Raw genomic sequence first — 26468 nt, 5'->3', positions numbered from 1 at the left:
AGAGCTGGCATCAGGCTTTGTTGCAAGGATAGGTTCCTGGGTTAGTGTTTATGTTGTATGGTGTGTGGTTGCTGGTGAGTATTTGCTTCAGGTTGGGAGGCTGTCTGTAAGCGAGGACTGGCCTGTCTCCCAAGATCTGTGAGAGTGAGGGATCATCTTTAAGGATAGGTTGTAGATCTTTCATGATGCGCTGGAGAGGTTTTAGTTGAGGACTGTAGGTGATGGAAAGTGGCATTCTGTTATTTTCTTTGTTGGGCTTGTCCTGATGATAGCTCACCTCAATTGATTAGACTCTTCCTGTTGGTATGGCTACTTCCACCTTTTCATGTTCTCTGTATGTATAAATATCTCCTGTCTGTGTGTTCCAGTCTATGCATCTGAAGAAGTGGGCTGTAGCCCGTGAAAGCTCATGCTGAAATAAATTTGTTAGTCTCTAAGGTGCCACAAGTCCTCCTGTTCTTTTTGTCTAGGAGCCGTGGACCAGCCCCCACTGGCTAGGCTTTGTACAAACACCGCCGGGTTGAGTGTCAGGGTTGGAAAGGGCAGCAGCGAGCCAAGGGCAAAACATTTTTTTCTGGGCAGCGATTAAAAACAACCCTGAGCCAACTGCACACGCAGCAGGGGGGAAAAATACCGAGCGAGGCCTTTTATCTGAGACCATGAAAGAAAAGCAATTCTACATCACAGAGCGAGGCTCAGCGCTAAATATAGTTCCTGTGCTTTTGATACCTACTGGACAAAGAAGCGGCTCCTACCAGCACTGCCTGCTCGGGGAATGAGGAGAGAGACTCCTCTTAACCCCTTGGTTGCAGGCAGCTGCGTCTGGGAGCAGAGGCTTTCCCAGCAGCGGTGTTTCTCAGGACAGGCTGTTCAAGTGCAGGGAACACCAGGGTCTATATCAGCTGTGCTCGGCCGTGCTAAAGGGGTGGGGTGGGGGCAGGACTAGGGGGTTGTTTCAGTCACATGAAAGTGGTTTATGTGCAAACCTGTGTAACCCGTCTTCCAGTGGGAGTGGGCGGCAGAAGGGCCAGGTTCAGTATCTCAGGGGGTTCCTTTTCAACAATATAACCCAAACCAGCTTAGGCCCTCGCCTGGGAAAATTTCACTCTACCCCCTGGGCACCTCTGAGAGGCAATACTTCCCCTCTCGCAAGCACAGAGTCGCAGGTAGAAAGTTTCTTTAATAAAAGTAACGGCATTAATCTGAGAAAACAGCACAAGCGGTCTTCATAACCATGAAAGCATTAGCAAGACGCACTCCCCAGAGTATGCTGGGCAGTGTCTTCTGCTTCAGGCTCGTGAGTCCAACACATGAGTTCTTGTAGTATGTGCCCCCATCCCCACAACTCACAGGTGTTGTGCCGGTCAGCGCAGAGCCAGAGTTCATAGGCCCAGCTGCAGGAATTCTCTTCGCTTTGTGCCTTGTGAGTGGCTCCGACTCACCCATGCTGGGGGCAGGCAGCACTTTGGGGGAGCAGTAGGCCAGCTGACTGGGACGTGGCCAGGTAGATCTGCCTCTCTGGGCTCAGCACAAAGCAAAGAGAATTGTACATAACGTTGTGCATGTAGCATGAACTGGGCTCCCAGGTACAGCGTCCCCTCCACACCAGTCACCTCCCCCCCTTCTCCCACACACACTAATGCCCCATGGGCCTCTACTCTCCGAGTCTATGCGTTTCGCCTCCCCCCAGTCCATCCATCCTCTCTCCCATGTACTGCTGAGGCTCCCTGTCTCCCGGCTCCCGCTCCTAGCAGAGTAGGTTGGGATGAGCAGGCTCTGACTGCTGCTGCCTCTTCTCTTACCTGGCTCTGGGTTCCTCCCCCTGCACCCTCTGGGTCGCTCACTGGGAAGTCGTGGGGAGGGCAACTGGAGACTCCTTGGTGAGGCTTGAACTCCAGAATCTTTAGCTCAAAGCTGCCCCAGTGTAGGGATATTAAAGAAGGTTTATATTAAACATGGTTTATATGAGAAATGATTTAGTGATTTAGTGTTAATTAATACTTTATAACTTAAGGTTTATGTTAAAAGTAAATTTGTGATTCTAACCTGCAAGCCACCAGCTGTGTCTGTGTGAAGCCTACTCAAAGAAATACTTTGTATAAAACTTGTTAAACATTAATTAACTCTAAGTAAGCCAAAACAGTAGCTGTTATAGTGTATAAATAGAGACCCCCACCCTCTGTAAGTTTTCATCTCACTTTATCTTTGATTGTTAAAAGACAGGGAGTCTCACATAAATTGGTAACACCCCAAAAAGTAAAGAGACAGTGAAATAGATGTGATTAAGATAGAGAATGTATGTGAATTAATGGTTAGGGAGTCACCAGCCTGAAGAATTCAGTGTCGGCTGAAGAAGGTGTCAAGTGGGATCAACTAGATGACCCCCCGGAGGGCAAACTGGAATCCACCCACCACACCTCAAAGGAAGGAAAAACAAAACATCTAATAACATGGAGCCAGCCACCTGCTGATTGATTTAGCAACAGCAAAATGAAGCAACTCTCATGAACTGACATCGGAATAAATTCCTATAAAACTGGACTCTAAAGACTGAGGACTTTGAGTCTATGGTTCTGCTGCCAGCCTCCAGGAGCATCAGATGCATCTGACACAGACTCGGCTCCATCCTCATGACCAAGAGACCTGGCCAGTAACTTGGCATGAGCAACATCTAGGCTGCTAACTATAACATCTATACAGAACCTGAATGAATGATTGTGTGGATGAATATATGTGGGTGAGTGTGTGTGTGTATAAGGAATAAGTAGTAATAGAAATAAGTAGGAAAACATTGTCTTTTGTTTTGTTATGGTATTTACAATAAATGTGGCATCTTTGCCTTATCCCTCTTAATAAGATCCTGCTGGTTTTTATTATATTGGTATAACACCAGGTTAGGCATGTGTGCAACCAGGGCACTGCTCCCCGGGCATCGTGCTGGTGCCCAGAGCCCAGGGGGACCCTTTTCGAAGGGGCAGTGATCACAGCTGTTGAAATATCCAGCATCCCCAGCAGTATCATGTCTGGCTCTTCCCTACACAGTGTATTGCCTGTGGCCACTCTCATGCGGGTGCCCCATCCCGCTCACCACACCTCTGTTTGTGGGTGTGGGGGCTGGGGCAGCCTCCTGCATGAGTGACACCCCAAGACCATTTACGGGCTGTAGCATGAAGAATCAGGCGGTCGCTTCTTAGCCAAAGCCCCACAGACCTTTACCTTGTGAGTGATTATAATAAATCAGGATGCAAATAGAGACAACGCCCTTCTCAACCCAAGAGCCCTAAGATTTACCCTGCCCCTGGGTTTCCCACATGTACGGTGTGGTGTTATTACCACAGCTCTTAGGTGCCCAACTCATTGACCCAGCCCCCCCACTGTGCTACCCCACGGCGCTATAGGGCAAGAGACACAGCTGGGCAATCGGAGGCAGGAGCGGATATTTCGATACTGAATAAGAGATCGTGTCCATGTCCATTTGATGTCAATTTATAAATTCCTTGCAGCATGGACTCTGTCTTCTTCCATGCTCCGATCACGGCCCTGACCATATGCTAGGTATCTCATAAACTATATGGCTCAGCCATAGAAACAGTGAAGTTTTGGATGGCAAGCGGCCCTCTGCCAGCCAGCCACTAGAGTCCAGGGGTGGAGTGAGACCTGCCCCCCTAGGAGACCTGGCTTCAAGTCCCTGCTCCACCAAACTTCCTGTGGGACCTGGGGTGACTCACTTCAGTCTTTCTGTTCCTGGGGTCCCCATCTGCAAATTGCAGCTGATGGCACTGTCCTCCCATGTCGTGGTGTTCAAAGGGCAAATACTAGGTGAGGTGCTTTGATACCCTTTGGGGTAACAGGGGCCATATAAGCACCTTTGATTGATGACTCTCTCTCCCCTCTAGGTGTCACGGCAGGATCATTCCCTCTTGGGCATTTCCTACTTTTAAGCCTCCCACGCGATGGGGTTTCCACCCCCTCCCAAGGGAGACTGTTTCACAGCTTATGTAAAAACAAGGAGTCCAGTGGCACCTTAAAGACTAACAGATTTATTTGGGCAGAAGCTTGTGTGGGTAAAAACCCCACTTCTTCAGATGCATGGAGTGAAAGTGACAGATGCAGGCACTGTTATACTGACACATGAAGAGAAAGGAGTTACCTCACAAGTGGAGAACCAGTGTTGACAGGGCCAGTTTGATCAGGGTGGATGTGGTCCACTCCCAATAATAGATGAGGAGGTGTCAATTCCAGGAGGGGCAAAGCTGCTTTTGTGGTGAGCCAGCCACTCCCAGTCCCTCTTCAAGCCCCAATTAATGGTGTTAAATTTGCAAATGAATTTTAGTTCTGCTGTACAGCTTACGTCTCACCCTCAGGAAGGCTTTCCCGTGATACTCCACCTACGTTTTCCCTTTCCTAACCTAATCCTGTTGCTTCCACTTAGATGCCCCCGTAACACACTCAGCAATTCTCATTCTTCTACAACCTTTGCAGCCTTCAAATATTCACCGACGACGATCATCTCCCACCTCCACGGGGCCCAGCCTCGCAGGTCTCACCCACAGGAGTGCTCCGACTGAAGTCAACGGACGATGCAGGGGAACAAGAGCTGCTGAATCAAGGCTTTAGTCACCATCTCTGAGCCAAGATATAAGTATTCAGCCCTTCTAACCTTTCCTCACGAGTCATTTCATTCAGCCACCTCTGTCTTTCCCTTTGCTATGCCCTGAATTCCTTTCTGTTTCAGTTAATGAGGTGCCCAAAACAGGAGAGCTGGCCGGGGCTATGGAGTAGGGCACTGGATTGGGATTCAGGAGATCTGGATTCTGTTACCAGCTCTGCTACTGTCCTGCTGGGTGACCACGGGCAAGGCGCTTTGCCTCTCTGTGCCCACCCGGTGCCTGCCTCGTCATTCAGACTGTCAGCTCCTCGGAGAAGGGACCATGTCTCACTATCTGCATTTGTACAGCACAATACCCCCTCACCTGGGGCCGCTATGTGCTCCTGTAATACTAATAGAAGGTTTCGCTATACCAGATCCAGATAGAGTAGGACTTACTCCCAGCTCTGTACCATAGACACAGCCCCAAATTACACCCATCCATTCTGGAGCCACCTCCTCCTTCAAACCCATCTGTAATTTACCACCCACTCTCAGCCCTGCGTCTCTCTCAGCTCCATGCTTCCCATTAAAGAGATCCAGGCTGGAGCATGCATTGGCGGTTTGTGTAACACACACACACACACACACACACACACACACACACACACACACACACACACCACACACACCACACACACACACACACACGGCTGCAGCTTTACCCTTTTCAATATAATGGCAGTTGGTCTTGGTGTATGGTGCCACTCACACTGAAGGAAGGAGGCGAAGTCAAGGGGTTGAAAGTGTCTTTTATTCAAAATGAATAGTTTGAAACTTGACACATCAGTGATCATGTGACCTCCCCTCCTCCCAATCAATGTTAAACAAAATGCAAACATTTCCCTCTCTTTTTGGTTAGTGTGGAACAAGGCAGGGCCAAGTTTCATACAAAAAAAAGTAAGAAAAGTCAGGAGGGAAACACTATTTGCAGCAAAGGAGCTCTGCACAGGTTCTTAAATTAAAGTTTCATCGTCATCTACTCTTCGTGTAGATACCAGTTTTGAAATTTGACAGCCAGCATTGCAGCAGGAGCATATGTACTGGGGCTGGATTGGTGGCATAAGTGAATTGTGTTGTTTTGCACCAAATATATGCCACATTCTTTTCCCAGCACACAGCTGTAAGTGAAACCTGTCCTGTTAAAATAAAAAATGCACCCTGTGCTGGAAATAAGCAAGTGGTTAGGTCCCCAAATGATATTGTGAATCAGAGAAGTAGCCTCTCTTCTTTCTTTACCAGAAATATGGTCCTCAACTGAGCAAGGTACTTCAGCCAGGGCCTAGCTTTAGCCAGTAAATAGTCCCATTAAAGACAAGTGCATGCTTTGATACCTTGCTGAATCCTGGACATGGTGCATTCTCTGGGCTACATTCTGCTCTCACTTTCACCAGTGTTGAATAATTCCAGCGTCAGCTGGGCTATTCCATAGTCACACAATGGAATTGGGAGCAAAACTGTCTTTCTTTCCCTTTGCTCTGCTGATCTTCCAAAAGAAAATGGCACATGGAACTTCTCCTTATCCCGTGGGAGAAGGATCTTCTATAGGCCAGCCCCAAACTTACATCTTTCCTTGACTGCAGAGCTCACAAGAAGGGAAAAAGCCCTCCGACAAAGCAAACAGATCTATAGTTTAGGACAGACCATTTATACATCAAGCCCTGACCCCTGAGAGATTAAAGGGGGTAGAGGGGGGTGGGATGGAAAACAAGCCTGATTCTTTTACATTTTAAAAAGAGCAGTTATAAAGGGCTTGTGATTCAGATTTAATTTTATAGAACGTCAGGTGTGAAAGTAACCTACATTCATCACTGTTGATGCAATTGTTCCCACAAAGTTGTTGCAGATGGACCTAGTTAAAATTCCCTTTATCCTCCCAAAGCTATTTCAGTTAACAGGAGAGTTGCGTTGTTTCTTCAGTAATTAAGAGAGTTAGAAAACTGGTTAAAACCAACATTAGAAGCTGACTTGCAAAGGCATGTGCAGATTTACAGCATTGTGCAAAACCAATACAGTAGTGCAGGATTCAAATAAAATAATACTACAGACATAATCTGAGCCATCCCTGCATCATGCCCAACTGCAGCTTAGCCATTCCCAGAGGCAGGGCTAGACAGACATTTGGGTGGCAAATCTGAACCAGTCCACCCACCCCCATCACCACAGGTATTTCCTTGACCCTGAGTTTTGTGCAGTTACCCACCTTACAAGCCTAGAACAATCTAGGTCACGTCCTCCCTTTTAGTGGTACAGTACGGAGAATTCTAGTGTACTCCGGCCCTCCTAGTTCAGAGCAGGGAAGTGAAACTTCAAGACAGACACCTTTTTGGCCCCCATCAAATTGCTCAGTGTCATTAAGGAGCTGAGCCACTTCCCATTTTGTTGCAGAGGTAGGAGAAGGACGGCTGTTAAACGAATTCTACATAGCAATGCTGAGGCTCCTCTCAACACCAGTTTTGCACAGGACGGAGGTTGCCACAGAACCTGGGGACGTATTTGTGCTGCTGTCCAGCTGCCTGCGACACAGGTTTAACCGTTTCTTCTGTAATTTCCTAGCAGCTGTTTCACTTTGTCTCCCAGCCGCTGTGGTATTTGGTGGAGAAATAAGGATGCTCACACGTTACTAACGTTTCTTCCTATCCAGTTAAATTAAATAGTTCAACATTCAATAATAAAATTCTTTCCTTTGAAGGGGAGGATGTGTCTATAGGAAACTTGGATGTATCTAAGCCGTGATGAGTTTTCTGGCTAAGTTCCTTTGTAGCCTTCACAACAGTGGCCCAATTAAGCATCTAATACCATCTTTGCACAACCACAAGGATCCAGTTCAATTAAACAGACACTTAACGTACTATTGCTCACATTCTCGCTCCCTAGTAAACCTCTACACAACAAAGAGGCAGCTACAAAGCACCCTGGAATTCCAGCTGCTAGTTATTTCTGGGTGTTCTACATTTGGGAGCAGCCTGTGGTTAATTCAGGTATCCAGTGACACAGAGGCCTTGGTTCTACCTTCCGTTGCATTTCTGCAGCCCCATTGCTTCGACGGTGGCAGGAACAAAACGTGCAACAATCTTATGGAGAGGTTCAAATGTTTCCTGCCACCACCCATGAAAACTTTTCATGGAAGAGTTCCCCAGCCAACTGGAACCTCTGGAACAGAGATTTGTGCAGCTGAAGTCTTCAGGCTCACACTGAAAGCACAGCCAGGCATGTTCTCCCTCTTTAGGATTCCCTCCCGCACCCATACCCCAGCTTTTCTGCACAGGAAGCAGCTGTTTTGTAGGGGCACTGTAATGTCTGTCAGTCCTCTCAGATAAAGGGAGGGTTGGCTCATTTCACCAGTCAATATAGCCAAACCCCATGCTAGAAGACACCAAAATTGTAATGGTGCAAGGCTGCTGTGGTCAATTTGTACACAGAGACCTTATGCCCTGTACTCAGGATCTCTGATCTTATCCAGATGCTGTAGCAAAGCCGCCCTCCCAAGAATCCTTCCCCAAAACTATGAATGCAGCTAACCAAAGGGGAAAAACCCCACAAGAGTTGAAAATGAGGCACAGTCAGGAGTCCCCCAAGACATAGTCTTGACATATTTTCAGTGCTGAAATCAGTTGGCTACATTTCAAGTTGCACCACGAAGGAGCGGGTCTAACCTGGGGCATCGAAACGTTGCAAGAGCAAGCTGGTCATGTAGCCTCCGGGATGAGCTCAGGCCGAGCACCTGCTTTGCACATTTAAGCTCAAACTACTTGAATTAGAGACAGAGCACGCAGCATTCGCTTGCATCTGCCCCACTTGCCACCCCCCGCCCCGGGTGGCCCTGGCTCAGGTACAGAGGACAATGGGTAACACACACTCACAGGTAGGTTAGAATTGCATTTTACCTTCAGGCCAAAACTTCAGATTTCCTACTTCTAGAGTGACAGTAAATTACATGGGGCCAAGTTTTCCAATGTGCTCAGCACTCAATGGCTTCCACTGAGCCACTTCATTTAGGTGCCTATGCGAGAGCTAGTGAGCATTGGGCTTTTTAAAAATAGCAACAATCAAAGAAAAACTGGCCCAAGAAACTTTAGATAAAATTGAGACAGTTAAAAAAGACTGCCATGCCATACTAGCTTAACTTGACTATGAATACCATAACCTTTCCTTGGAAAGGATGAAAAAGCCCCATCGGCACAGCCCCCTTCAGTGCAAACATCATTGCTTTTCATATTGATACGTTGGTCGGCAGCAAAATTGGTGGATCCGTTTGTGCGTGGCGGGCAGGCACCTGCAGTCTCTGGGGAGTGTCACATGCACCTTTTGAGAGGTTATTTTGCTTCTGGCAATTCCTCTGACAAATAACCAAGCTGCAAGCGCATCTTTAAAAGGGGAAAGAGAAGCATCTGCAGGATAGGTGTGTAACAAAGAAATCCATTTTACTCCCTGGAAAGAAAATACACCCTACAAATGTTGTTGCTGTATGGGGAATAGTGTTAACAGCAGAGTCCGTGCTCTAGGAGGAGACCCTTCCAGTAGATATTAGCAACAGGCTAGGACAGAATAATGCAGCCTGCCTGGGTAAGTAACATACAGTTAAAATACTTGCAGGTAAGTCGAATACCTTGGCCAGCCTGGTACTCGAGAGAGATGGGGGGTTGGGCATTTGAGGTCCAGTCCAATGCTGGACTAAGGAATAAAATATATAGCTAGATTTATCCTCTTAAAAAAGTCTTTTTTTAAATAATAGTTGCCACATTATAAAATGTAAGGCTAGTTGTGCTGTAGTAACCCATTGCTTCCCGTGTTCGAATCATTCCTTGTTCCCTCCCAACATTGCTTTCACCCCTGGGATCAGGGCGGTCCTCCCTTGGTTCAGCTGCAGACCATCTTGGCAACTTGCAACAACTCCAAGAGTGCATTTCATTTGCATTAAAACGGAGCAGATTGCAGCAGCACTCACTTTGGGGAGAGGCGTGGCCCAGAAACTACGGGCCCCAGCATGCACTGCTTCCTGTTGAAGCATGCAGCCTTTCATTGAGATCAGGATGGAGCATTGCACTATGGGATTTGGATTCATAGGCTGCACCTAGAAGAGGGGGGTTTATGGCAAATATTGTAGGCCCCCCAGAGGCCACGTTTCTAACAGAGAAATAAAATAATAAAAAAAACCCCCACATGTGCACAGCTAAAAACCCAGGGGTGCTTTTACCTTTTGAGCTCAGAGATTTGAAAAGCCCTTGGCTTCCTGTATGCATCTTGTGATGCTATTATACCTTCTGCATTTATATTTAAACCACAGCCCAAACTGGAGCGTCAATTATGGACAAGATATAAGATATTTAAAAAACAAAATCCTGTTAATTTCCCATTCCCCTCCAGTACCCCCCCACAAAGAAACATACTGTGCATTTAGAATTGTTATTTGTTTTAAGACTCTAAAGTAAGGCATGGTTATCACAAAGATTAGAATGGATGGAGGAGTCTATTAAGATACCCAGACAAAATAAGCAACTTCGTCCAAGTCAACGGGATAGTCTGTTAACAGGACTGGGGTCTTCTCAAACAGCTCCCCTTTGTAACTGCGCCATTTGCCGGCCGGGAGATACACATCTCGCTCTTGCTTGCCCAGCTCCAGGACAGGGGCCACCATGAGGGTGTCCCCAATGAGGAACTGGGAGTCGATCTTGTGAGCAAATTCATCACTGGGAGAAATCCACCAGATGGGCCGTATGATGGGGTCTCCCGTGTCAGTGACCTCTCCAGCCAGCTCCAACAGGAGAGGGGCAACCAGGGACTCATGCAGCTCTGTGAACTTCTGTGCAATCTCAATCACTTCCTTGTCATAGAGCCAGGGGGGTATGGAGAACTGCATGGAGGGCATGAAGGCTGAAAGCTCCAGCCAGCGGATGTACAGCTCCTGGTCCGGGATTTCAACAGCACCTTCTGTCTTGTTGGGGAAAAAATTCCCACCAATCATGTCAGCTGAAATGAAAGGGTATCCCAGCATGCTGATGGTGAGCACAGTAGGGATCAGGGACTTGAGGCCAAGCTCATATCCCCAAACCGAGTCGCGGTCAATGATGCGGAAGAAGCATGAGATGTTTTGGGACTGGTAGCCGACCCTGACTTCGGCGAGCTCGTAGAACGGAATGGCCATTTCCGTGTACCGTCTGGACCAGATGCTGGGATCCGACAAGGGCCTGAAGGTGCTGAACTGCTTTGGAAGGTAGCTCACCTCACCAGCGTCAAATTTAAAGGACGCTATGCCGTACTTTGACCGCAGTTGTTTCAGGTGGCTCTGAAACCACTCCCTGGCTGTGGGATTGGTAAAATCCAATATGGCGCCAATGCCATTCCACCACTTCACCATCGCGGGGAGTTTCCCTGTCGGCTCCTTGATAAAGAGCTGCCGCTCTATCCCCACTCCAAAATTGGAGGAATTGTAGTTTATAAAGGGATGAGTCCACAGGGTAACTTTAAATCCCTCGTTTTTCAGCGTTTTGAACATTTCTGTCACATTAGGGAACTTTACCGGATCAAAGTCAAAATCGCCATAAGTCTGTGTGTAGGTGTCGTCGATTTCAATATGGCTGCAATTAAACCGGTACTTTTTAATCTTTTCTGCAAAACGCAACAACTTATCCTGGTCAATATCGTTTTTGTACAGAGCCCATGTAGACCAGATGGGGTACCGGAAGGCGTTTTCTGCTGGGATCTTAGAAGGCTTGTTAAAGTACCTGCGCACCATGTATTTGTGAATGGAGGTCACATCCGAGCCGACGCAGACACGGTAGCTCAGCTCTGGGAAAGGCTGCTGCCCCAGGGGAGGTTTGTAGGGAGAATCCTTATACCTGGCTTGAAAGAAGAGCGACCGTTCACTGGCGTTAAACCCCAGGTGGAAGGGCACCGAGTCGTTGATTTTTATAGCCGCCGCTTTCGAGGACAGCCAGTACCTTTCCAAGATGCCTCCAAAGCTGCCCCTGAAGGAATACACGTCGCTCGTCACAAAGGGCATGGGCTCCTGGTACCCTGGGAGTCTGATTGGCCAGTGCTGGACGCTCATTTCACAGCCCCCGTACCAATGAGCGTCCTCCCAAAACATGGTGTGCTCGACCACCGTGTCCACCACAAACTCCTCCCAGCGGACGCGGTAGCACATCACTGTGTCCTTGGGCTTGACTGTCTGAATGAAGAAATTCAGCTTCCCTCTGTCCGACCTGGTGCAGGTTAAAATTTGCCCTTCTTTCGAGCAGGACTCCAGGTCGAGGGTGCCCGACTGGAAGGCCAGTCTGAAGACCACCTCCCCATTGTGGTTTTTGATGATGAACCCATCCTTCCTCAGGTCCATCAATTCCGTCTTTAGCCGCTCCGCCTTCCTGAGAGACGCCGTGTAGTAACACCATGCCACCACCGCCGCAATGAACAAGATGAGCCCGACGACTACTGCACCGATCATTGGCTTCAGCTCCTTGGACGGCTTCGGCTTCACCGGGTTGAAGCTGTCAGGCAGGAACGTGTACATGATGCTATTCTTTCTGAAGCACTCACTCCTAAACAACAACAAGACGGCTGATTTTACGCAAAGCCGAAAACGCTTAGTTTCTTTTGGTAGAGTTCTTGTCAGGCTCTCCAAAAAAGGAAAGGAACAGTGGTGTATGCAGCTGTCATTTCTTCTCCAGATCCCTTCAACCACTGAACAGTGATGTCTGAAACAGAAGGGGAAAAAATACGTATAAGCATCTTCTAAGTCAAATATATTACAGTAGAACGTAGAGACCAAGCAATCATGGGGCCCTTTTGTGCCAGGCACTGTACAAATGGAGTAGCAGGCAGCCCCTGTCCTGAAGAGCTAACAATAAACAGACAAGGGAGACAGAGTAGTGAAGGAGTAGAACCATCCAGGCAGAGTGAACAACGTGATGGAAGCAAATGGCATGTTAGTGCCACAGAGAGAGAGAGAGAGTGTGTATGTGTTTAGCTAGGAGGGGGATCAGCTAAGTGGAAAGCAAAGGGCATGGAGAGGGGACACTGAAGGCAAAGGGGGACAGGGCTAGGGAGAAGAGGGTAAGAGGGTACATGTGGAGTGAAGCAGAGGTGAAAAGACTCTGGTTGTCAGCACAGGGCAGAGGACATCCCGTCAAAACTTTAGAAAATGTGCTGAATGTCCCAAGGTCCCTGCTTTGGTTGCTTCTGCTCCTACTGGCTACAGCGGTGGTCCCCAAACTGTGGGCGTGCACAGGAACGTTCGGGGGGGGAGGGGGGTCATGGTGGGACCTGGACCAGCCACCACGAGGGGCAGGGAGGGAGCACCACCCACCTCGGCTCTGCCCTCAGCTCTGCTCCGACCCCAGCTCCTGGCTATGGCTCTGCTCCTGGCCCTGCCCCCAGCCCTGCCCCTTGGCCCAGCTGCGGCTCCGCACCCGGCTGTGGCCCTGGCTACCGGCTTGGCCTCAGCTTCCTTCCAGCTGCGGCCCCAGCTCCACTCCTGCTCCCAACCCCACCCCCAGCAGCGGCCGGCCTAAGCCTCAACCTGAAGTTCCTGGCCTGGCTGCAACTCCAGCCCCAGCCCTGACCCTGCTCCCAGCCGTGGCCCCAGTCCCAATCGTGCCCACACTTCCCAGCCCTGGGGGGACGTGAGGTAAAAAGTTTGGGGAGACTGCCAAAGGCAGATGCAGTTTTCATGTCAAACTGACTCAAAAAGAAGCATTTCCATTCTGTTTAACAGACCAAAACAATCTTTCGATTCGGGACTGTCAAAACATTTACCAAAAACATTACCAACATTTTTTTGTACCAAAAATTGTCAAAACATTACCAAATATTTTCGATTCAGAACTTTTCATTGAAATATCATTTTTTTTTTTCATTCAGTGATTCCATCCAGTTTGGGATTAAAACAAATGTTGAAACACCAGAATTTCCTGTAAAACAGAAACTCCGATTTTCGTTTAGCGGTAGCCAGACTGCATGTGTGTTGAAGGGAAGATGGTAATCAGAGAAACACGGCACTAGGCCTTTCTAGTTTTAAAAGTCTGGATTAAGACATTAGCTTGCCTAACTACAGGCTAAACTGAAAAGCTTTACACACCTTTATTGGGCAGTGCTAATTAACAGCCACAGAAGAGTTACCAGGAGTGAGATCTCCAAGCAACCAAACTTAATTTTATCTGTCTAAGTCAGAGGGGGGCAAACTGCGGCCCGCGGGCCACATCCAGCCTGCGGGACCGTCCTGCCCGGCCCCTGAGCTCCTGTCCGGGGAGGCTGCCCCCGGCCCCTCCCCTGCTGTCTCGTCCCCCTGCAGCAACGCCGCTGTGCGGGCAGCATGGCTGGCTCCAGCAAGGCTGCGAGCTTCTGCTGCTCTGAGCGGCACGGTAAGGGGGTGGGGGTGTTTGGATAAGGGGCAGGGGGCTGAGAGGGGCAGTTAGGGGACAGGGAGCAGTTGGATGGGGTGGAGGTTCTGGCAGGGGCGGTCAGGGGACAAGGAGCGGGGGGGTTGGATGGGTCGGGGATTCTGAGGGGGGCAGTCAGGGAGTGGGAAGGGGCGGATGGAGGAGGGGGCCAGGCTGTTTGGGGAGGCACAGCCTTCCCTACCCGGCCCTCCATACCGTTTTGCAACCCCGATGGGGCCCTCAGGCCAAAAATTTTTGCCTGCCCCGTCTAAGTCTTCGCCACAGAGTTAACTCAAGTTATCTTCACTCAATTAACAACTGCAGAGTTAATCTAGCTCGAGTGAGAACCACTCAAACTGCACAGAGTGGCCGACCTGTCAGCTGACAAACTGTGCTAACTCAAGCGTTGGCCGATTCCCTCTCACCCATCTCTTGCATTCGGTCTAATGCATCTTGAGTTCTGTGGGGCATGAACTGCTGCTGACTGTTACATACCTGTAGAGTCAGGGGCGGCTCTAGGAGTTTTGCCGCCCCAAGCACGGCAGGCAGGCTGCCTTTGGCGGCACGCCTGCGGGAGGTCCTCCGAAGCCGCGGGACCAGCGGACCCTCCGCAGGCAAGCCGCCGAGGGCAGCCTGCCTGCCGCCCTCGCGGTGCTGGCAGAGCGCCCTCCGCGGCTTGCCGCCCCAAGCACGCGCTTGGCGTGCTGGGGCTGGAGCCGCCCCTGTGTAGAATACATAGCACTCTGGAGCCTTGCAGCTTGATTAAGATTCCTAGGTACTGCCTTAATATGAATGATTTAGAGTAAAGGGTTCTGTTTCCAGACAGGGTGGCCCCCTGGCTGGATCTATGGCTTTTATTTGCCACTGCTTTGTGAGTAGCATTTTTATTATGCCAATTGCACAAGTCTGAGCCCTCATATTAGCTTTTTAGCCACCCAGAAGGTTCATTTGAACTGGGATTGTGGTCCTCTAATGTGACAAATCCTATTGACACCTTGTCACTCTTATATCCCATCACTCACAGCTGCTGCATGGCACGCTGAGCGAGCCAGTGTCTCATTAAAGCAAAGAGAGAGAGATGCCAGGCCTTCTGCAGCAAACACTGCTGCCTACTAGAAAGGTTTCGAATGGGCCTTAACTGGAGGATATGGATTTGCTGCTCTCATGTTTGAGGCTGATGAAGTGGTTATGTTGGCCATACACTAATAGCAAATGAAGATTCTTGGGCTGATTTTTTTTATTATTATTTTTTTTTAAGATTAAGGGGAAATAATTGCTTTTTTGCCTTGTTTCAAAGTGCTTGCTCATGGAAATAATGGGAGCCCCTCTGTTACAAGCTGCATGCCTTCAACACCTAGGGAGAGACTGCAATGATTACAAGCCCTAGTGACAATACTGCAATTGAAAGCAAGAATTCTGCATGCACTTGACTACAAAGATATGTATTGAAGCTGTATCAGGAAGCCAGGGAGGATGTGGCAAGACTCTAGGCAGAAGCTCTATATCAGCTCTGCACAACTCGTAAAGCGGCGAGGGCCATATTACTCCAAAGAAAACAGCTGGGGGCCGAACCCCCCCGGCCCCGCCGAAACACCCCCCCGCCAGCACCGCCCCGAAACACCCCCCCGCCCCAGCGCCGCCCAGCCCCCCCAAAACACTCCCCCGCCCCAGCGCCGCCCAGCCCCCCCAAAACACATCCCCCGCCCCAGCGCCGCCCAGCCCCCCCAAAACACATCCCCCGCCCCAGCGCCGCCCAGCCCCCCCAAAACACCCCCCCAGCGCCGCCCAGCCCCCCCAACCCCCCCCCCAGTGCTGCCCAGCCCCGCAGAAACACCCCCTCAGTATAAAGCCTCACCGCCACTGCCCGCCCGCTCAGCTCGTCATCCCCCCATGAAATAAGGGGAGGGCAAAGGGGGGCAGTGTGAAGGGATTGGATGTGACCGTCCAACACACAAACACAGGGGCACAGGGAACCCGGGGGGGGGGGGTGGAGGGAGGAGACAGTGTGACGGGGCTGGGGAGGGGGAAGGTCCCTGGACCAGGGAAGGGGGCAGCAGTCGGGGCAGGGCAGGTGCCCCCCCCCACACGTCTCCCCCCGGGGATTTCCTGGCTGCTCACAGACAGTTCAATCCCCCCCCCCCCTCAATCACTACGGAGGCCGCCCTGGGACCAACCAGCGCAGTAGCCGCCCCGTCCCCAACCGAAGGGGGGGATTCGGGGGGAGGGTCTCGGCCCAGTTTCCTCCCCCCGCCCCGCGGCTTGAGCCCAGGCCGGGTGCCCCTCCCCTCGCTCGGCACTTACCGGCTCTGCCTTGTGCCCAGCGCTTCCCGCCTCAGCGGGCCCCGGAAATGATGCACCCGCTGTGCGGGGGGAGTGGGAGACGGAGACACGTGTGGTTCTGGCCGTTGGGGGCACCCCACAGACCACCCTCTCTCCCCGATCAGGGGGCAAACCCAGCAGCCCCACCCCGCCGCTTGCCCACGGGCTGCACAGTGAGCCCACGCGGGCCGCATGTTGTGCAGGCCTGAGGATAATTGTTTAGTCTGCAGAAGAGAAGAATGAGGGGGGATTTGGTAGCTGCTTTCAACTACCTGAAAGGGGGTTCCAAAGGGGATGGATCTAGACTGTTCTCAGTGGTAGCAGATGACAGAACAAGGAGTAATGGTCTCAAGTTGCAGTGGGGGAGGTTTAGGTTGGATATTAGGAAAAACTTTTTCACTCAGAGAGTGGTGACGCACTGGAATGGGTTCCCTAGGGCGGTGGTGGAATCTCTTTCCTTAGAGGTTTTTAAAGTCAGGCTTGACAAAGCCCTGGCTGGGATGATTTAGTTGGGTTTGGTCCAGCTTTGAGCAGGGGGTTGGACTGAGGTCCCTTCCAACCCTGATATTCTATGATTCTATGATAACCTTGTGCTAACACTGCATCCTTCATTGTGTGCGGTGTTGTAGCCATGTTGGTCCCAGGATATTAGAGAGACAAGGTGGGGGAGGTGATATCTTTTATTGGACCAACTTCTGTTGGGGAGAGACACAAACTTTTGAGCTACACAGAGCTCTTCCTCAGGTCTGGGAAAGGCACTCAGTGTCACAGCCACATACAAGGTCGAACAGGTAGTTTAGCAGCAGCACATATTCTAAGGGATCATTCTAGGCGAAGTGGCCAGTTAACACCCCCGTAGTCATGGGACAAAAAGGGGCTACAGATTTCATGAGTGAGCACTTCTTGTTGGAGGTTAGCTAATCCCCATCCTCTTAACTGTAACCCTTATGGATTACAGAAGTTGGTTCAATAAAAGGTACCTCACCCACCTTGTCTCTCCTCTGTGCTCCTTATTCTAACAAAGCTCCTTGTTCAGAGACAGAAGAAAGCAACGCTTTGTGTGATTCCTCTGCATTAGGCTACGATTTAGTCATGGGTATTTTTAGTAGAAGTCACAGACAGGTCATGGTCAATAACCAAAAAAAGTCAGGGCCAGTGACCTGTCTGACTTTTATTAAAAATACGCCTAACTAAATCTTATCTGCTGATGGGGGTGGGGTGGTGCTCCACCGGATGCTGCTGCTCCTGGGAGGAGGTGCGTCCCGTGGCCCTGCCGCTGCTCCTCTGGGCGGGGGTGGCCTGGGGCACCACTGCTGCTCTCGGACTGCTGCTCTGGGGCAGTGCTCGGGACCAGTTGCCTGCAGCCGCTGGAGCAGCGGAGGGTGCAGCTGGCCCCAGGGCCGCCCCGGCTGCTCGGGCAGTCCTGGGGTCAGCCACACCAGCCGCTGCAGAAATCACGGAAGTCCTGGAAAGTCACGGAATCTGTGACCTCCATGAAAGATTCGAAGCCTTAATTATAGCCTGACATACCCCATAAGGGTTACAGTTAAGAGGATGGGGATTAGTCCCAGGGAACAAGCTGTAGAATAAACTTCCAGAGGAGATCAGGTGAATTCGGGGTCTGACCGTCTCTAGGAAACTCTGCAAAATCTTCCTCTTTGAAACAGTTTTTCCACCACTGTATGACACCTGCAACACTGATCCCTACCCCTTCTATTCAATAAACCTATTCAACAACAAAAACACAATGAAACAAATCAATCTACAACAACAAACATTTTAAACAAACAAAACCATTACCCTAAAAAGGGGATGATGTGCGAGAAACTCCATGAAATCCACTGCTGTGAAGTCTGCACTATTATCAGTTTTGATATCACACCAAATGATGCTAGCATTTTATACTACTGTGCATAGATTAAAGCATGGGACGAAGCAATACTTTGGGAGGTGGTGACCAAGCCACTACTCATTTTTACAATCAGTTTAATAGATCAGGTTTTCACTTCTCAGGAAACTTCAGAACTCCCCTCCCCCCAAATTTTCTGGTATCAACGGAAAACCAGAAACCCAACAGTTTTTGTAAACTTTTCCCCCCCTTAGAAACAACATCATTTTTAACCAACAAACAAGTGTTTAGTTTCCATTTTTATATCAAAATACAGAATTTCAGTTTTGCTTAAACAAATAGAACGACCAGTTCTACTGGTTAATAAAGACTCATGTCTCACTTTCCATGCTGCTACCTATGCACTGAGTTCCCTCATCAATCAAAATACCAGAAATCTTTGCTTTTGTTCAAGGCCTTGCTAAAAATCTTCTCTGTCTTTTCAACTATCATTCCCTTGCTAATCACCTCAGCCTCTGCTCACAACACCCATGTCTTTGCTGTAACACTTGTTGGAAAACCAAACTTTTCTGTCTTAAAACTAGAACCAACAGGACTTGTGGCGAAACGTGAATATCTAACTCCATGATCTCTTATCTCAGACTTCACCTGCATTCCATCTCTGTCTGTTAGTCCTCTGACTTTGCAAGCACGTTTATAACTCTCTAGCATTGACTTCATAGGACTACGCGTGTGTGCAACTTTCTACCTGCCTGTAGGATTAAGGCCTAGGACAATATTCTCTTCCGGACAGGATTCTTATCATCACTTAGGAAAAAAGTACTCCTATAAAGCACCCTGCATGTCCTTGAGCTTACATGAACAACAGCACGCATGCAGCTAACTTCTGATGCTAAAAGCCACTCTAATCTTTGGCACCAACGCTCCAGCAGGAAGAAATAGCAAATTTACTCCTGGGGGAATTCTTTGCCCCCAAAATTATTTTTTTTTGCACAGAATATTTTAAAATTCTGCTGCACAACTGGGCTTGGACTGTCAGCCCCGTACATGGCGGGGCTCCCGCTCTCAGCCCCTGGGCTCAGGCTGCCATGCGTGGGGCTGACAGCCAGAGCCCCGCCATGAATGGGACAGACAGTGGGAGATCACAAATTCTGCAGGGGAAAAAATAAAATTCTGCGGGGAACATAAATTCTGCACAGCAATATTTGCTGCTTCAGAGGGAGCAGAGAAATCCCTATGTTACTCTCCTAAGGCCCCATCCTGCAATGACCAGGACCCACTAGGAGTGGGGCCCATATCAGGTGTGCAATGCCGTAGCGAACGGGCTCCCATCCTGACTACCTGCAGAATAAGCAATTCAGGGGTTAAACTGCAGAGACTGAAGTGCAACCACCTGATGATGCAAAGCTGCTTTCCACTTACCATCATCCTCGAGCCCAGGAATGAGGGAACCCAGGGCTCTGTGGAATTTGGCTGCTGTACAGCTCACTTAATTAAACCTATCGCTCACATGGGCTAATCACCCCTTAATTCCACAACAATCCCATTATTTAAAGCAACTGAAAGGCTAGAAAGCTAAAGGCCTCTGACCGAGGGGTGAAGAGAGTCCAGACTTCACAGGTGTTTTTCCCTTCATTCGGTCTCCGAATAGCAGTCGTGTCCCTTCACTTTCCCTCAAACCTCAGGTTCCCTCCAGTTCCTGAATCGTTCAGTTTCCCTCTTGCTGTTTCTCAGCTCTCAGTCGCTGCTGACTCACAGCATCTCTGTGCAGTAGTGTTCTTATTGTTTTCCATGAGCTGGCAGTGCCTGCGTGACTGCATTGCTAATGTTACAGGAGATGGGATCACAGCCCATAAGGAGGGGGAAATGGGACATACACAGAATGAAAGGGCCGCATGGGAGGGAGCATAGCATAGTGGACAGAACCAGGCTAGGCGGGTTGAACTGGCTACCTGGGTGACCTTGGACAAGTCATTTAAGCTCCCCCGGGCCTCAGTTTCCCTTCTGAAAACAGAGCTAAAATTTCCCTACCTCACATAATCCATTAATAATTATGAGGGGCTTAGATAACTGCAGGGAGGCTTGCCATGGAAATAGATAAAATCTATTGTGACACTGTCTCCTGCAGCCTTTGCATTTTTTAAATCTTTTAAGCATCTCCGAAATCTACAAACACAAATTCAGCCTCAGACAGGCCACTACCTGGTCTCTAGTGCCCAAGGGGTTAACTTGAGCTCAGTGCAGGATAGGCTATAAACTCTCTGCTTGGGAGGGCTGGGATCAGCCCAGGAGCACAGAACTAGTTAGAACTCCAGGCTCAGTAGTTTTTTATTCACTCTTTCATTTCTTGTTGGAAATGCTATTTCCTTAAGGGCTGCCCTTGCAGACTGCGGCTGTGTTGTGTTTTCTCAGGTAAGTCGTCTGACCATTTTGCAGTCTCTACCTCCCTGGAAGATGGATACGTTTGTGTTCATCCCATTTTAGAGATGGGGAAACTGAGGCATGGGAAGGGGAAATGACTTGTTCAAAGTCACACAGCAGGTCAGTGGCAGAGCGGGATATAAAACTCAGGGTCTGGCCTCACAGACACTTCCTCTAGCCATTAGGCAACACTTCTCCCCTCAAACACATGCGGACCAAATTGATGAAGTGCAACTCTCTTCAGGCTGGCTGTGAAGGAGTTAATAATGAAAGCCAGAACTGATGATGATGACTGATGGATTCCTCATTGCCTATCTATATGGGACGCCCACAGACCAAAGCACGGTGAGCTGTGAAAATCCACATAGATGCACTCAATCCAAGTTATCACAAGCACGACATTACTAGGATGAAATTTTGTCCCCACTAAAGTTAAGGGCAAAGCTCCTGCTGATTTCAATGGGGCCAGGATTTCATCCCTGGAACTTGGGGCCAACCTGTTCAACAGAGCTGAGGCTCACCTTGGAAGCAAAACCATAGGGTCAGGCTGGAACCTCTTGACTCAAAATAGGAGAGCTCTGAGTATCTGTGTTGGAGGCAGAACTCCCTGTAGGCGTGGGAGCTAAGGAAAAGCAGGTGGGATGCTATGCAATAGACTCACAAGAACCCATAGGGCAAAACCCTGCTGAATTTCAAAAGCCTGCTGTAAACATCAAAGATGTTAGAGCTGCTGTATTCATTTAGACAGAATAAGTGGTAACATAACCCAGTCACTGTGCAGCACTAGACACTGTTAAACAAGGTTTGGGCTTTGGAACACAGAGATCTCCTCCTGCTTAGCACCACGGCAAACACACCAGGAAACGTCCTTTTAACCTTTTACTAACAATAAAGAAAAGAAGGACAAACAATGAAAGCCTTCGAAATGTAAGACATTAAATGAGGCTTTCATTTTAACAATTTCTCTTCCCTTTACTTGGGGGGAGTTTTTTAGAAGGGAGCAGAAAAACCCCACCACCTTGTTTGACAGACTCTCAGATGTATCAGAGATTGCCATAACTTGTCCTTGTTGGGAGAAAAGAGAAGTTAGTCGAGATGGGCTGGTGTTGCTGTTACAGTCTGATCCCATTTCAGCCCAGGTAGTGTTTAGGGTTCAGATGAAGCCAGTAGAGGTGGCGATGATGTCTGGGTCCCTCTCTCTGGCTCAGTCTGGTCAGGGAATCTCTCAGCATTAGGACAAAGGAGGTCTGGGGTCCTGGGAGATGGTGGGGGTGGCAGCCATGATGGTGAAACTTGCCAATTTTTCTCCTCTAAAGTCTCTTTCTTTAAATGACCCACAAAAAGAGTGATGGGTGGACTAGCCCATCCCCTCATGAGTTGGTCTGCCCGTTAGGCCTAGTTTCCAACGCGCCAACTTTGGTTATGTTCTGGTTCCACTTTTCTTGTTTACCAGGCATGATATTAACACAGCCCTTGAGGTATCAGGAGGCCTTTTGGTTTGGACTCATTCAGTCTGTCTCCTGTTTGCACCTTTTCCCTTCACCCCACCCCTTCTCTGCCCCCTCCTCCGAGGCTCCCCTCCCACTGCTTGTTCCTCTCCACTTCCTTCCTGGGACAGGGGGGCTGCCATGGGGCCACGGCCCCATCACTTTTCCCTGCCTTTATCAAGCCACGGGGCAGGTGAGGGAGGCAGAGAGGAGCGAGTGGCGGGGCCTTGGGTGGGGGGGAAGGCTGAGCAGGGGCGGGGCAGGGCAGAGCGCAGGTGGGTGGGGAGAGGCCTCAGGGGAAGAGGTGGAGAGAGGCGGGGCCTCGGGGGAAGGGGCGGAGCAAAGTGCAGGCGACGCCATGGTCCGGGCATCGGTGGCCCCCGGCTCCACTTCTATGGAGCTTCCCATCCGGTGCTCCAAAGGCAGCGGTGGGCCAGGATGCCTCTGGCGGGGGGACCGGCACCACATCCGCAGCCTTTCCCCCCTGCATGGCCGGCCTTTTTTGGGGGAGGCTTAGCCTTCCCTGGCCTCTTAAACACGCCACCCATAAGGGGCAGGTTAGGAGAGAATCAGTGCATGGGAGAAGCTGTTGAGGGAAACAGTAATAGAAACACAGTTCTGTAGGTAAGCATGAAGCGGGTGGGGGTGCTTTGTACTGCACACTAATTCTTTACCTCTCCAGAAATCATTCCAAACACCATTTATCCAGTAGAGCTGGTGGAGAGGGGAAAGTATATTCCGCAAGTAACTTCCAAAAAATAAATGCGTCTTTTCTAACGTTTTCAGTTGAAAAACGTTATTCCCGGGTCAGGGAAGCAAAGAACATTCTCTGACTTGACATGGCCCCACCCCCCAGGGGGTGAAGAGAGATGGGGAACGTTGGATTTTTCTGACGAAAACTAAACAAACTCACCCCTTTTGAGTTTCTTCAGAAAATGTTTTAACAAAAACTGAAATCTTGTGAAAACTCCCAATTTTGTTAATTACAAAAATTAAAATTAAAAAAAACCCCCAAAACAAAAACAAAACAAAAAAAAAACCAACCCCACCCACCCAAATGCCTCTTTGCTGGAAAACATTTTGATTAGCTTTCATGGTCACAGAAAGATCTTCTCAGAGGAGATTTGCACAGAGACGGAGGGACTCAGGGAGGGAGGGAAATATATAGGCAGACGCTTGACCATTAGGCACGTAAACAGCTGGCTGCTCTGTTTCTATGGGGCCTCTTGTCTGTTGCGTCTTGTGCTGCCTTCCAAGGGTCTCTTGCCCTCTCTTCTCCCTCTCCTGTTCTTGCTTTGCGCTTTCTAGTCCTACACCTCCTGGCTGAGCCAAGCAAGCTGGCGGCCAAGTAGAAGCCGCTAGGATCTTGGCATTTCCATGCCTCCAAATGAGATTATAATAACCCTCACTTGGCTGCTGCTGAATAGAACATAACTGGCTGGAGCAGAGCCATGAGCCGGAGCAGCATAGGTGGGCTTTTGCCCATTGGAAAAAGCTTTTGGTTGGGTGGGTCACTAGCACTCATCAGCAGAAACAACTATCCTCCCGCCCTGGGGTGTGTGTGTGTGTGTGCGCGCGCGCGCGCAGGGCTGGCTTTAGGAAGTGCGGGGCCCAATTTGAACATTTTCAGCGGGGCCCTGGCAGGGATGACTTAAAAAAAAAAAAAAGTAAAAAAAGTAAAAAAAAAAAAAAGGGCCTTTCATTTTCCCAGGAGGAATTTTTAAAATTTAGCCTGACATGTCCGGGAAAATACAGATGTATGTTAACCCTACCTAAAGTTCTTTTTTAAAAAGATGAGCCTGAACTAGAAATGAGCTCTGTTTCACATGTGTGGGTCCCCGCCACTCCCTGGGGTGTGCGAGGGTGACCAAATGTCCCGATTTTATAGGGAAAGTCCCAATTTTGGGGTCTTTTTCTTATATAGGATCCTATTACCTCCCACCCCATCCTGATTTTTCACACTTGCTGTCTGGTCACCCTAGGGTGTGCACATGTGTGGGTCCCAGCTGCTCCCTGCCCCCCTCATTGAAGCAGGTGTGCAGGGTTATTGCCCTGGGAACTGCAGGGCAGGGCAGGGGCTGACTGGAGGTAGGATCTGGCTGCAGGCAGGGCAAGGGAAGCGGGGCTGGCTGGAGACAGGGGTGTGTGGGGTGGGCTGGCTGGCTTCAGGCAGGGCCGCAGGGGGGTGCGGCAGGGGTTGGCTGGAGACAGGGCAGGGGGTGCAGGGCTGGTGCGGGAAGGGCAGGGGATGCGGCAGGGGCTGGCTGGAGATGGGCTGGTTGGAGACAGGGCAGGGAGTGCGGGGCTGGCTGGAGACGGGCTGGCTGCGGGCAGAGGGTGCAGGGCTGGCTGCAGGCAGGGGCTGGTGCAGGCAGGGCAGGGGGTGCGGGGCTGGTGCAGGCAGGGCAGGGGGTGCAACAGGAGCTGGCTGCAGGCAGGGCAGGGGGTGCAGCCCACCTTGCATGGTGAGTGCCCCCTCCTCCTCCCTCCCACACCGGGGTAGCAGCAGCAGCCCTGGGCTCCCCTGCTTCCACCGCCCCGGCCCTGTAAATAGCCGCAGGAGCCCTGGGGAAGCGGCAGGGCTCCAGTGGCTATTTAAAGGGCGGGGGCAGTAGAAGCAATGGGAGCCCCGGACTTTTTAAATAGCCCCCAGAGCCCCGCAGCCCTACCCCAGGGCTCCAGCAGTGGGGCTCCGGTGGCAATTAAAAGGGCCTGGGCTCCAGCCCCTGCTGGGAGCCCCAGGCCCTTTAAATTGCCCCCTGGGGAAGCCAGGCCAGCCCGGTACAGCGCACCGGCTCTTGGGCACGGGGCCCTCTCAGGGGAGGGGCCCGATTCAGGGGAATTGGCCTAAAGCCGTGTGTGTGTGTGTGTGTGTGTGTGTGTGTCTTTTTATCCAAATCCAATGACTTTACACTGTCTCATAAGCCTCCCACAAATTATGACTAAGGCTGTGTGTCTGTCACGGAAGTCACGGATTCCGTGACTTTCCGTGACTTCTGTAGCCCCTGGGCCAGCAGCAGTTTGGGTTTGGAAGGGTGCTCAGGGCTGGGGCAGGATGTTGGGGTGCAGGAGCGGCGCTTACATCAGTGGGGGGCTCTCACCGGCATGTCCTTGCAGCTCCTAGGCGGAGGGGCCAAGGGGCTTGCCCACATCTGCAGACGCCGCCCCCAAAGCTCCTATTGGCTGTGATTCCCAGCCAATGGGAGCTGCGGAGCCGGGGTTTGTGGCATGAGCAGCACGCGGAGCCTCCCCTGGTCGCCCCTCCCCCTAGGGAGACTTGCCAGTCAGAGCCAGGTAGGGAACCTGCCAGCCCCCTCTCCCCCCAGCACCAGCAGGGGCCCTGGGGCTTGTGCCGCTGCCCGCCCCCACCCTGCCCCAGCACCAGCTGGTCCTGGGCCACGTGGCAGAGCTGCCTGGCTCCCCTGGGCCATACCCCCAGCACCCGTGGTGTCCCCGGACCACCCTCCCCCAGAGCACCTGCGGCCCCCTGACCCAAGTTTTAGTTAGGGACATATTGTAAAAGTCATGGACAGGTCATGGGCCATGAATTTTTGTTTACTGCCAGTGACTTGTCCACAGGGGTGAAAGTAATAAATTCTTACCGGTATGGGTACAGGTGGGTGCTCAGGCCCCCCCAGTCCTGCCCTGACCCCCCCCAGCCCCTACTGGATCCCTCCCAAAATCCCCGCCCCAGCCCCACCTCTTCCCCAAGTGTGCTGCGTTCCTCCGCCTCCCCCCTCCCTCCCAGGCGTGCCGCGCGAAACAGCTGTTTTGCGGCGCAAGTGCTGGGAGGGAGGGGGGAGAATCAGGACGCGGCGGCCCGCTCAGGGGAAGAGGCGGAATGGAGGCAGAGGTGAGCTGGGGCGGGCGGAACGGGGGAGGCAGCTGCCAGTGGGTGCTCTGCACCCACCAGTTTTTCCCCATGGGTGCTCCAAGTCCCGGAGCACCCATGGAGTCGGTGCCTATGGGTATGGGGGCCGTCTCTGGCCCCTGGAAAGGGCGGGCCCTTGGGCTGAAGGGACGGGGCTGGGGGGTCAGCCTCCCGCAGCCAACCCATCCACGCTGCCTGGCTCCCGCTGCCCGGGGCTCTGGCGGTGATTTAAAAAGGCCTGGGGCTCTGGCCGCTGCCGTGGCAGCACTTTAACGTGGGCTGCATACAGGCTAGTACCGGCTCACTTTCACCCCTACCTGTCCACGACTTTTATTAAAAATACCCGAGACTAAAATGTCTTAACTATGACCTGTCTTCACTACAGAGTTAACTCTAGTTCCATCTGTCACAATTCAGGGTAACTGCACCTGTATTCCCCCTTCAGGGTCCAGCTAGGACACCCACTCGCAGGCTTCTGGCTCCCCAGCTCTCACCT

General features: G+C 50.8%; 1 protein-coding gene across 1 annotated transcript in view; it reads right to left on the bottom strand.

Moving 5' to 3' along the window:
• Positions 1 to 5380: 5380 nt before the first annotated feature.
• The window catches only part of LOC123372384 (myogenesis-regulating glycosidase-like), a 32737-nt gene continuing 11649 nt past the window's right edge, over positions 5381 to 26468 (bottom strand). The window contains exon 2 of the mRNA XM_045020444.1: positions 5381 to 12342. Coding sequence (XP_044876379.1) covers positions 10122 to 12158 — 2037 coding nt within the window. The 5' untranslated portion in view covers positions 12159 to 12342 and the 3' untranslated portion in view covers positions 5381 to 10121. The remainder of the gene's footprint in view (positions 12343 to 26468) is intronic.

Source organism: Mauremys mutica, chromosome 6 (assembly GCF_020497125.1).
Source record: "Mauremys mutica isolate MM-2020 ecotype Southern chromosome 6, ASM2049712v1, whole genome shotgun sequence".
NCBI classification, from domain to species: Eukaryota; Metazoa; Chordata; order Testudines; family Geoemydidae; genus Mauremys; species Mauremys mutica.
The sequence above is the reverse complement of the archived record's forward strand: the minus strand, read 5'-3'. Positions and strand labels throughout refer to the sequence as shown.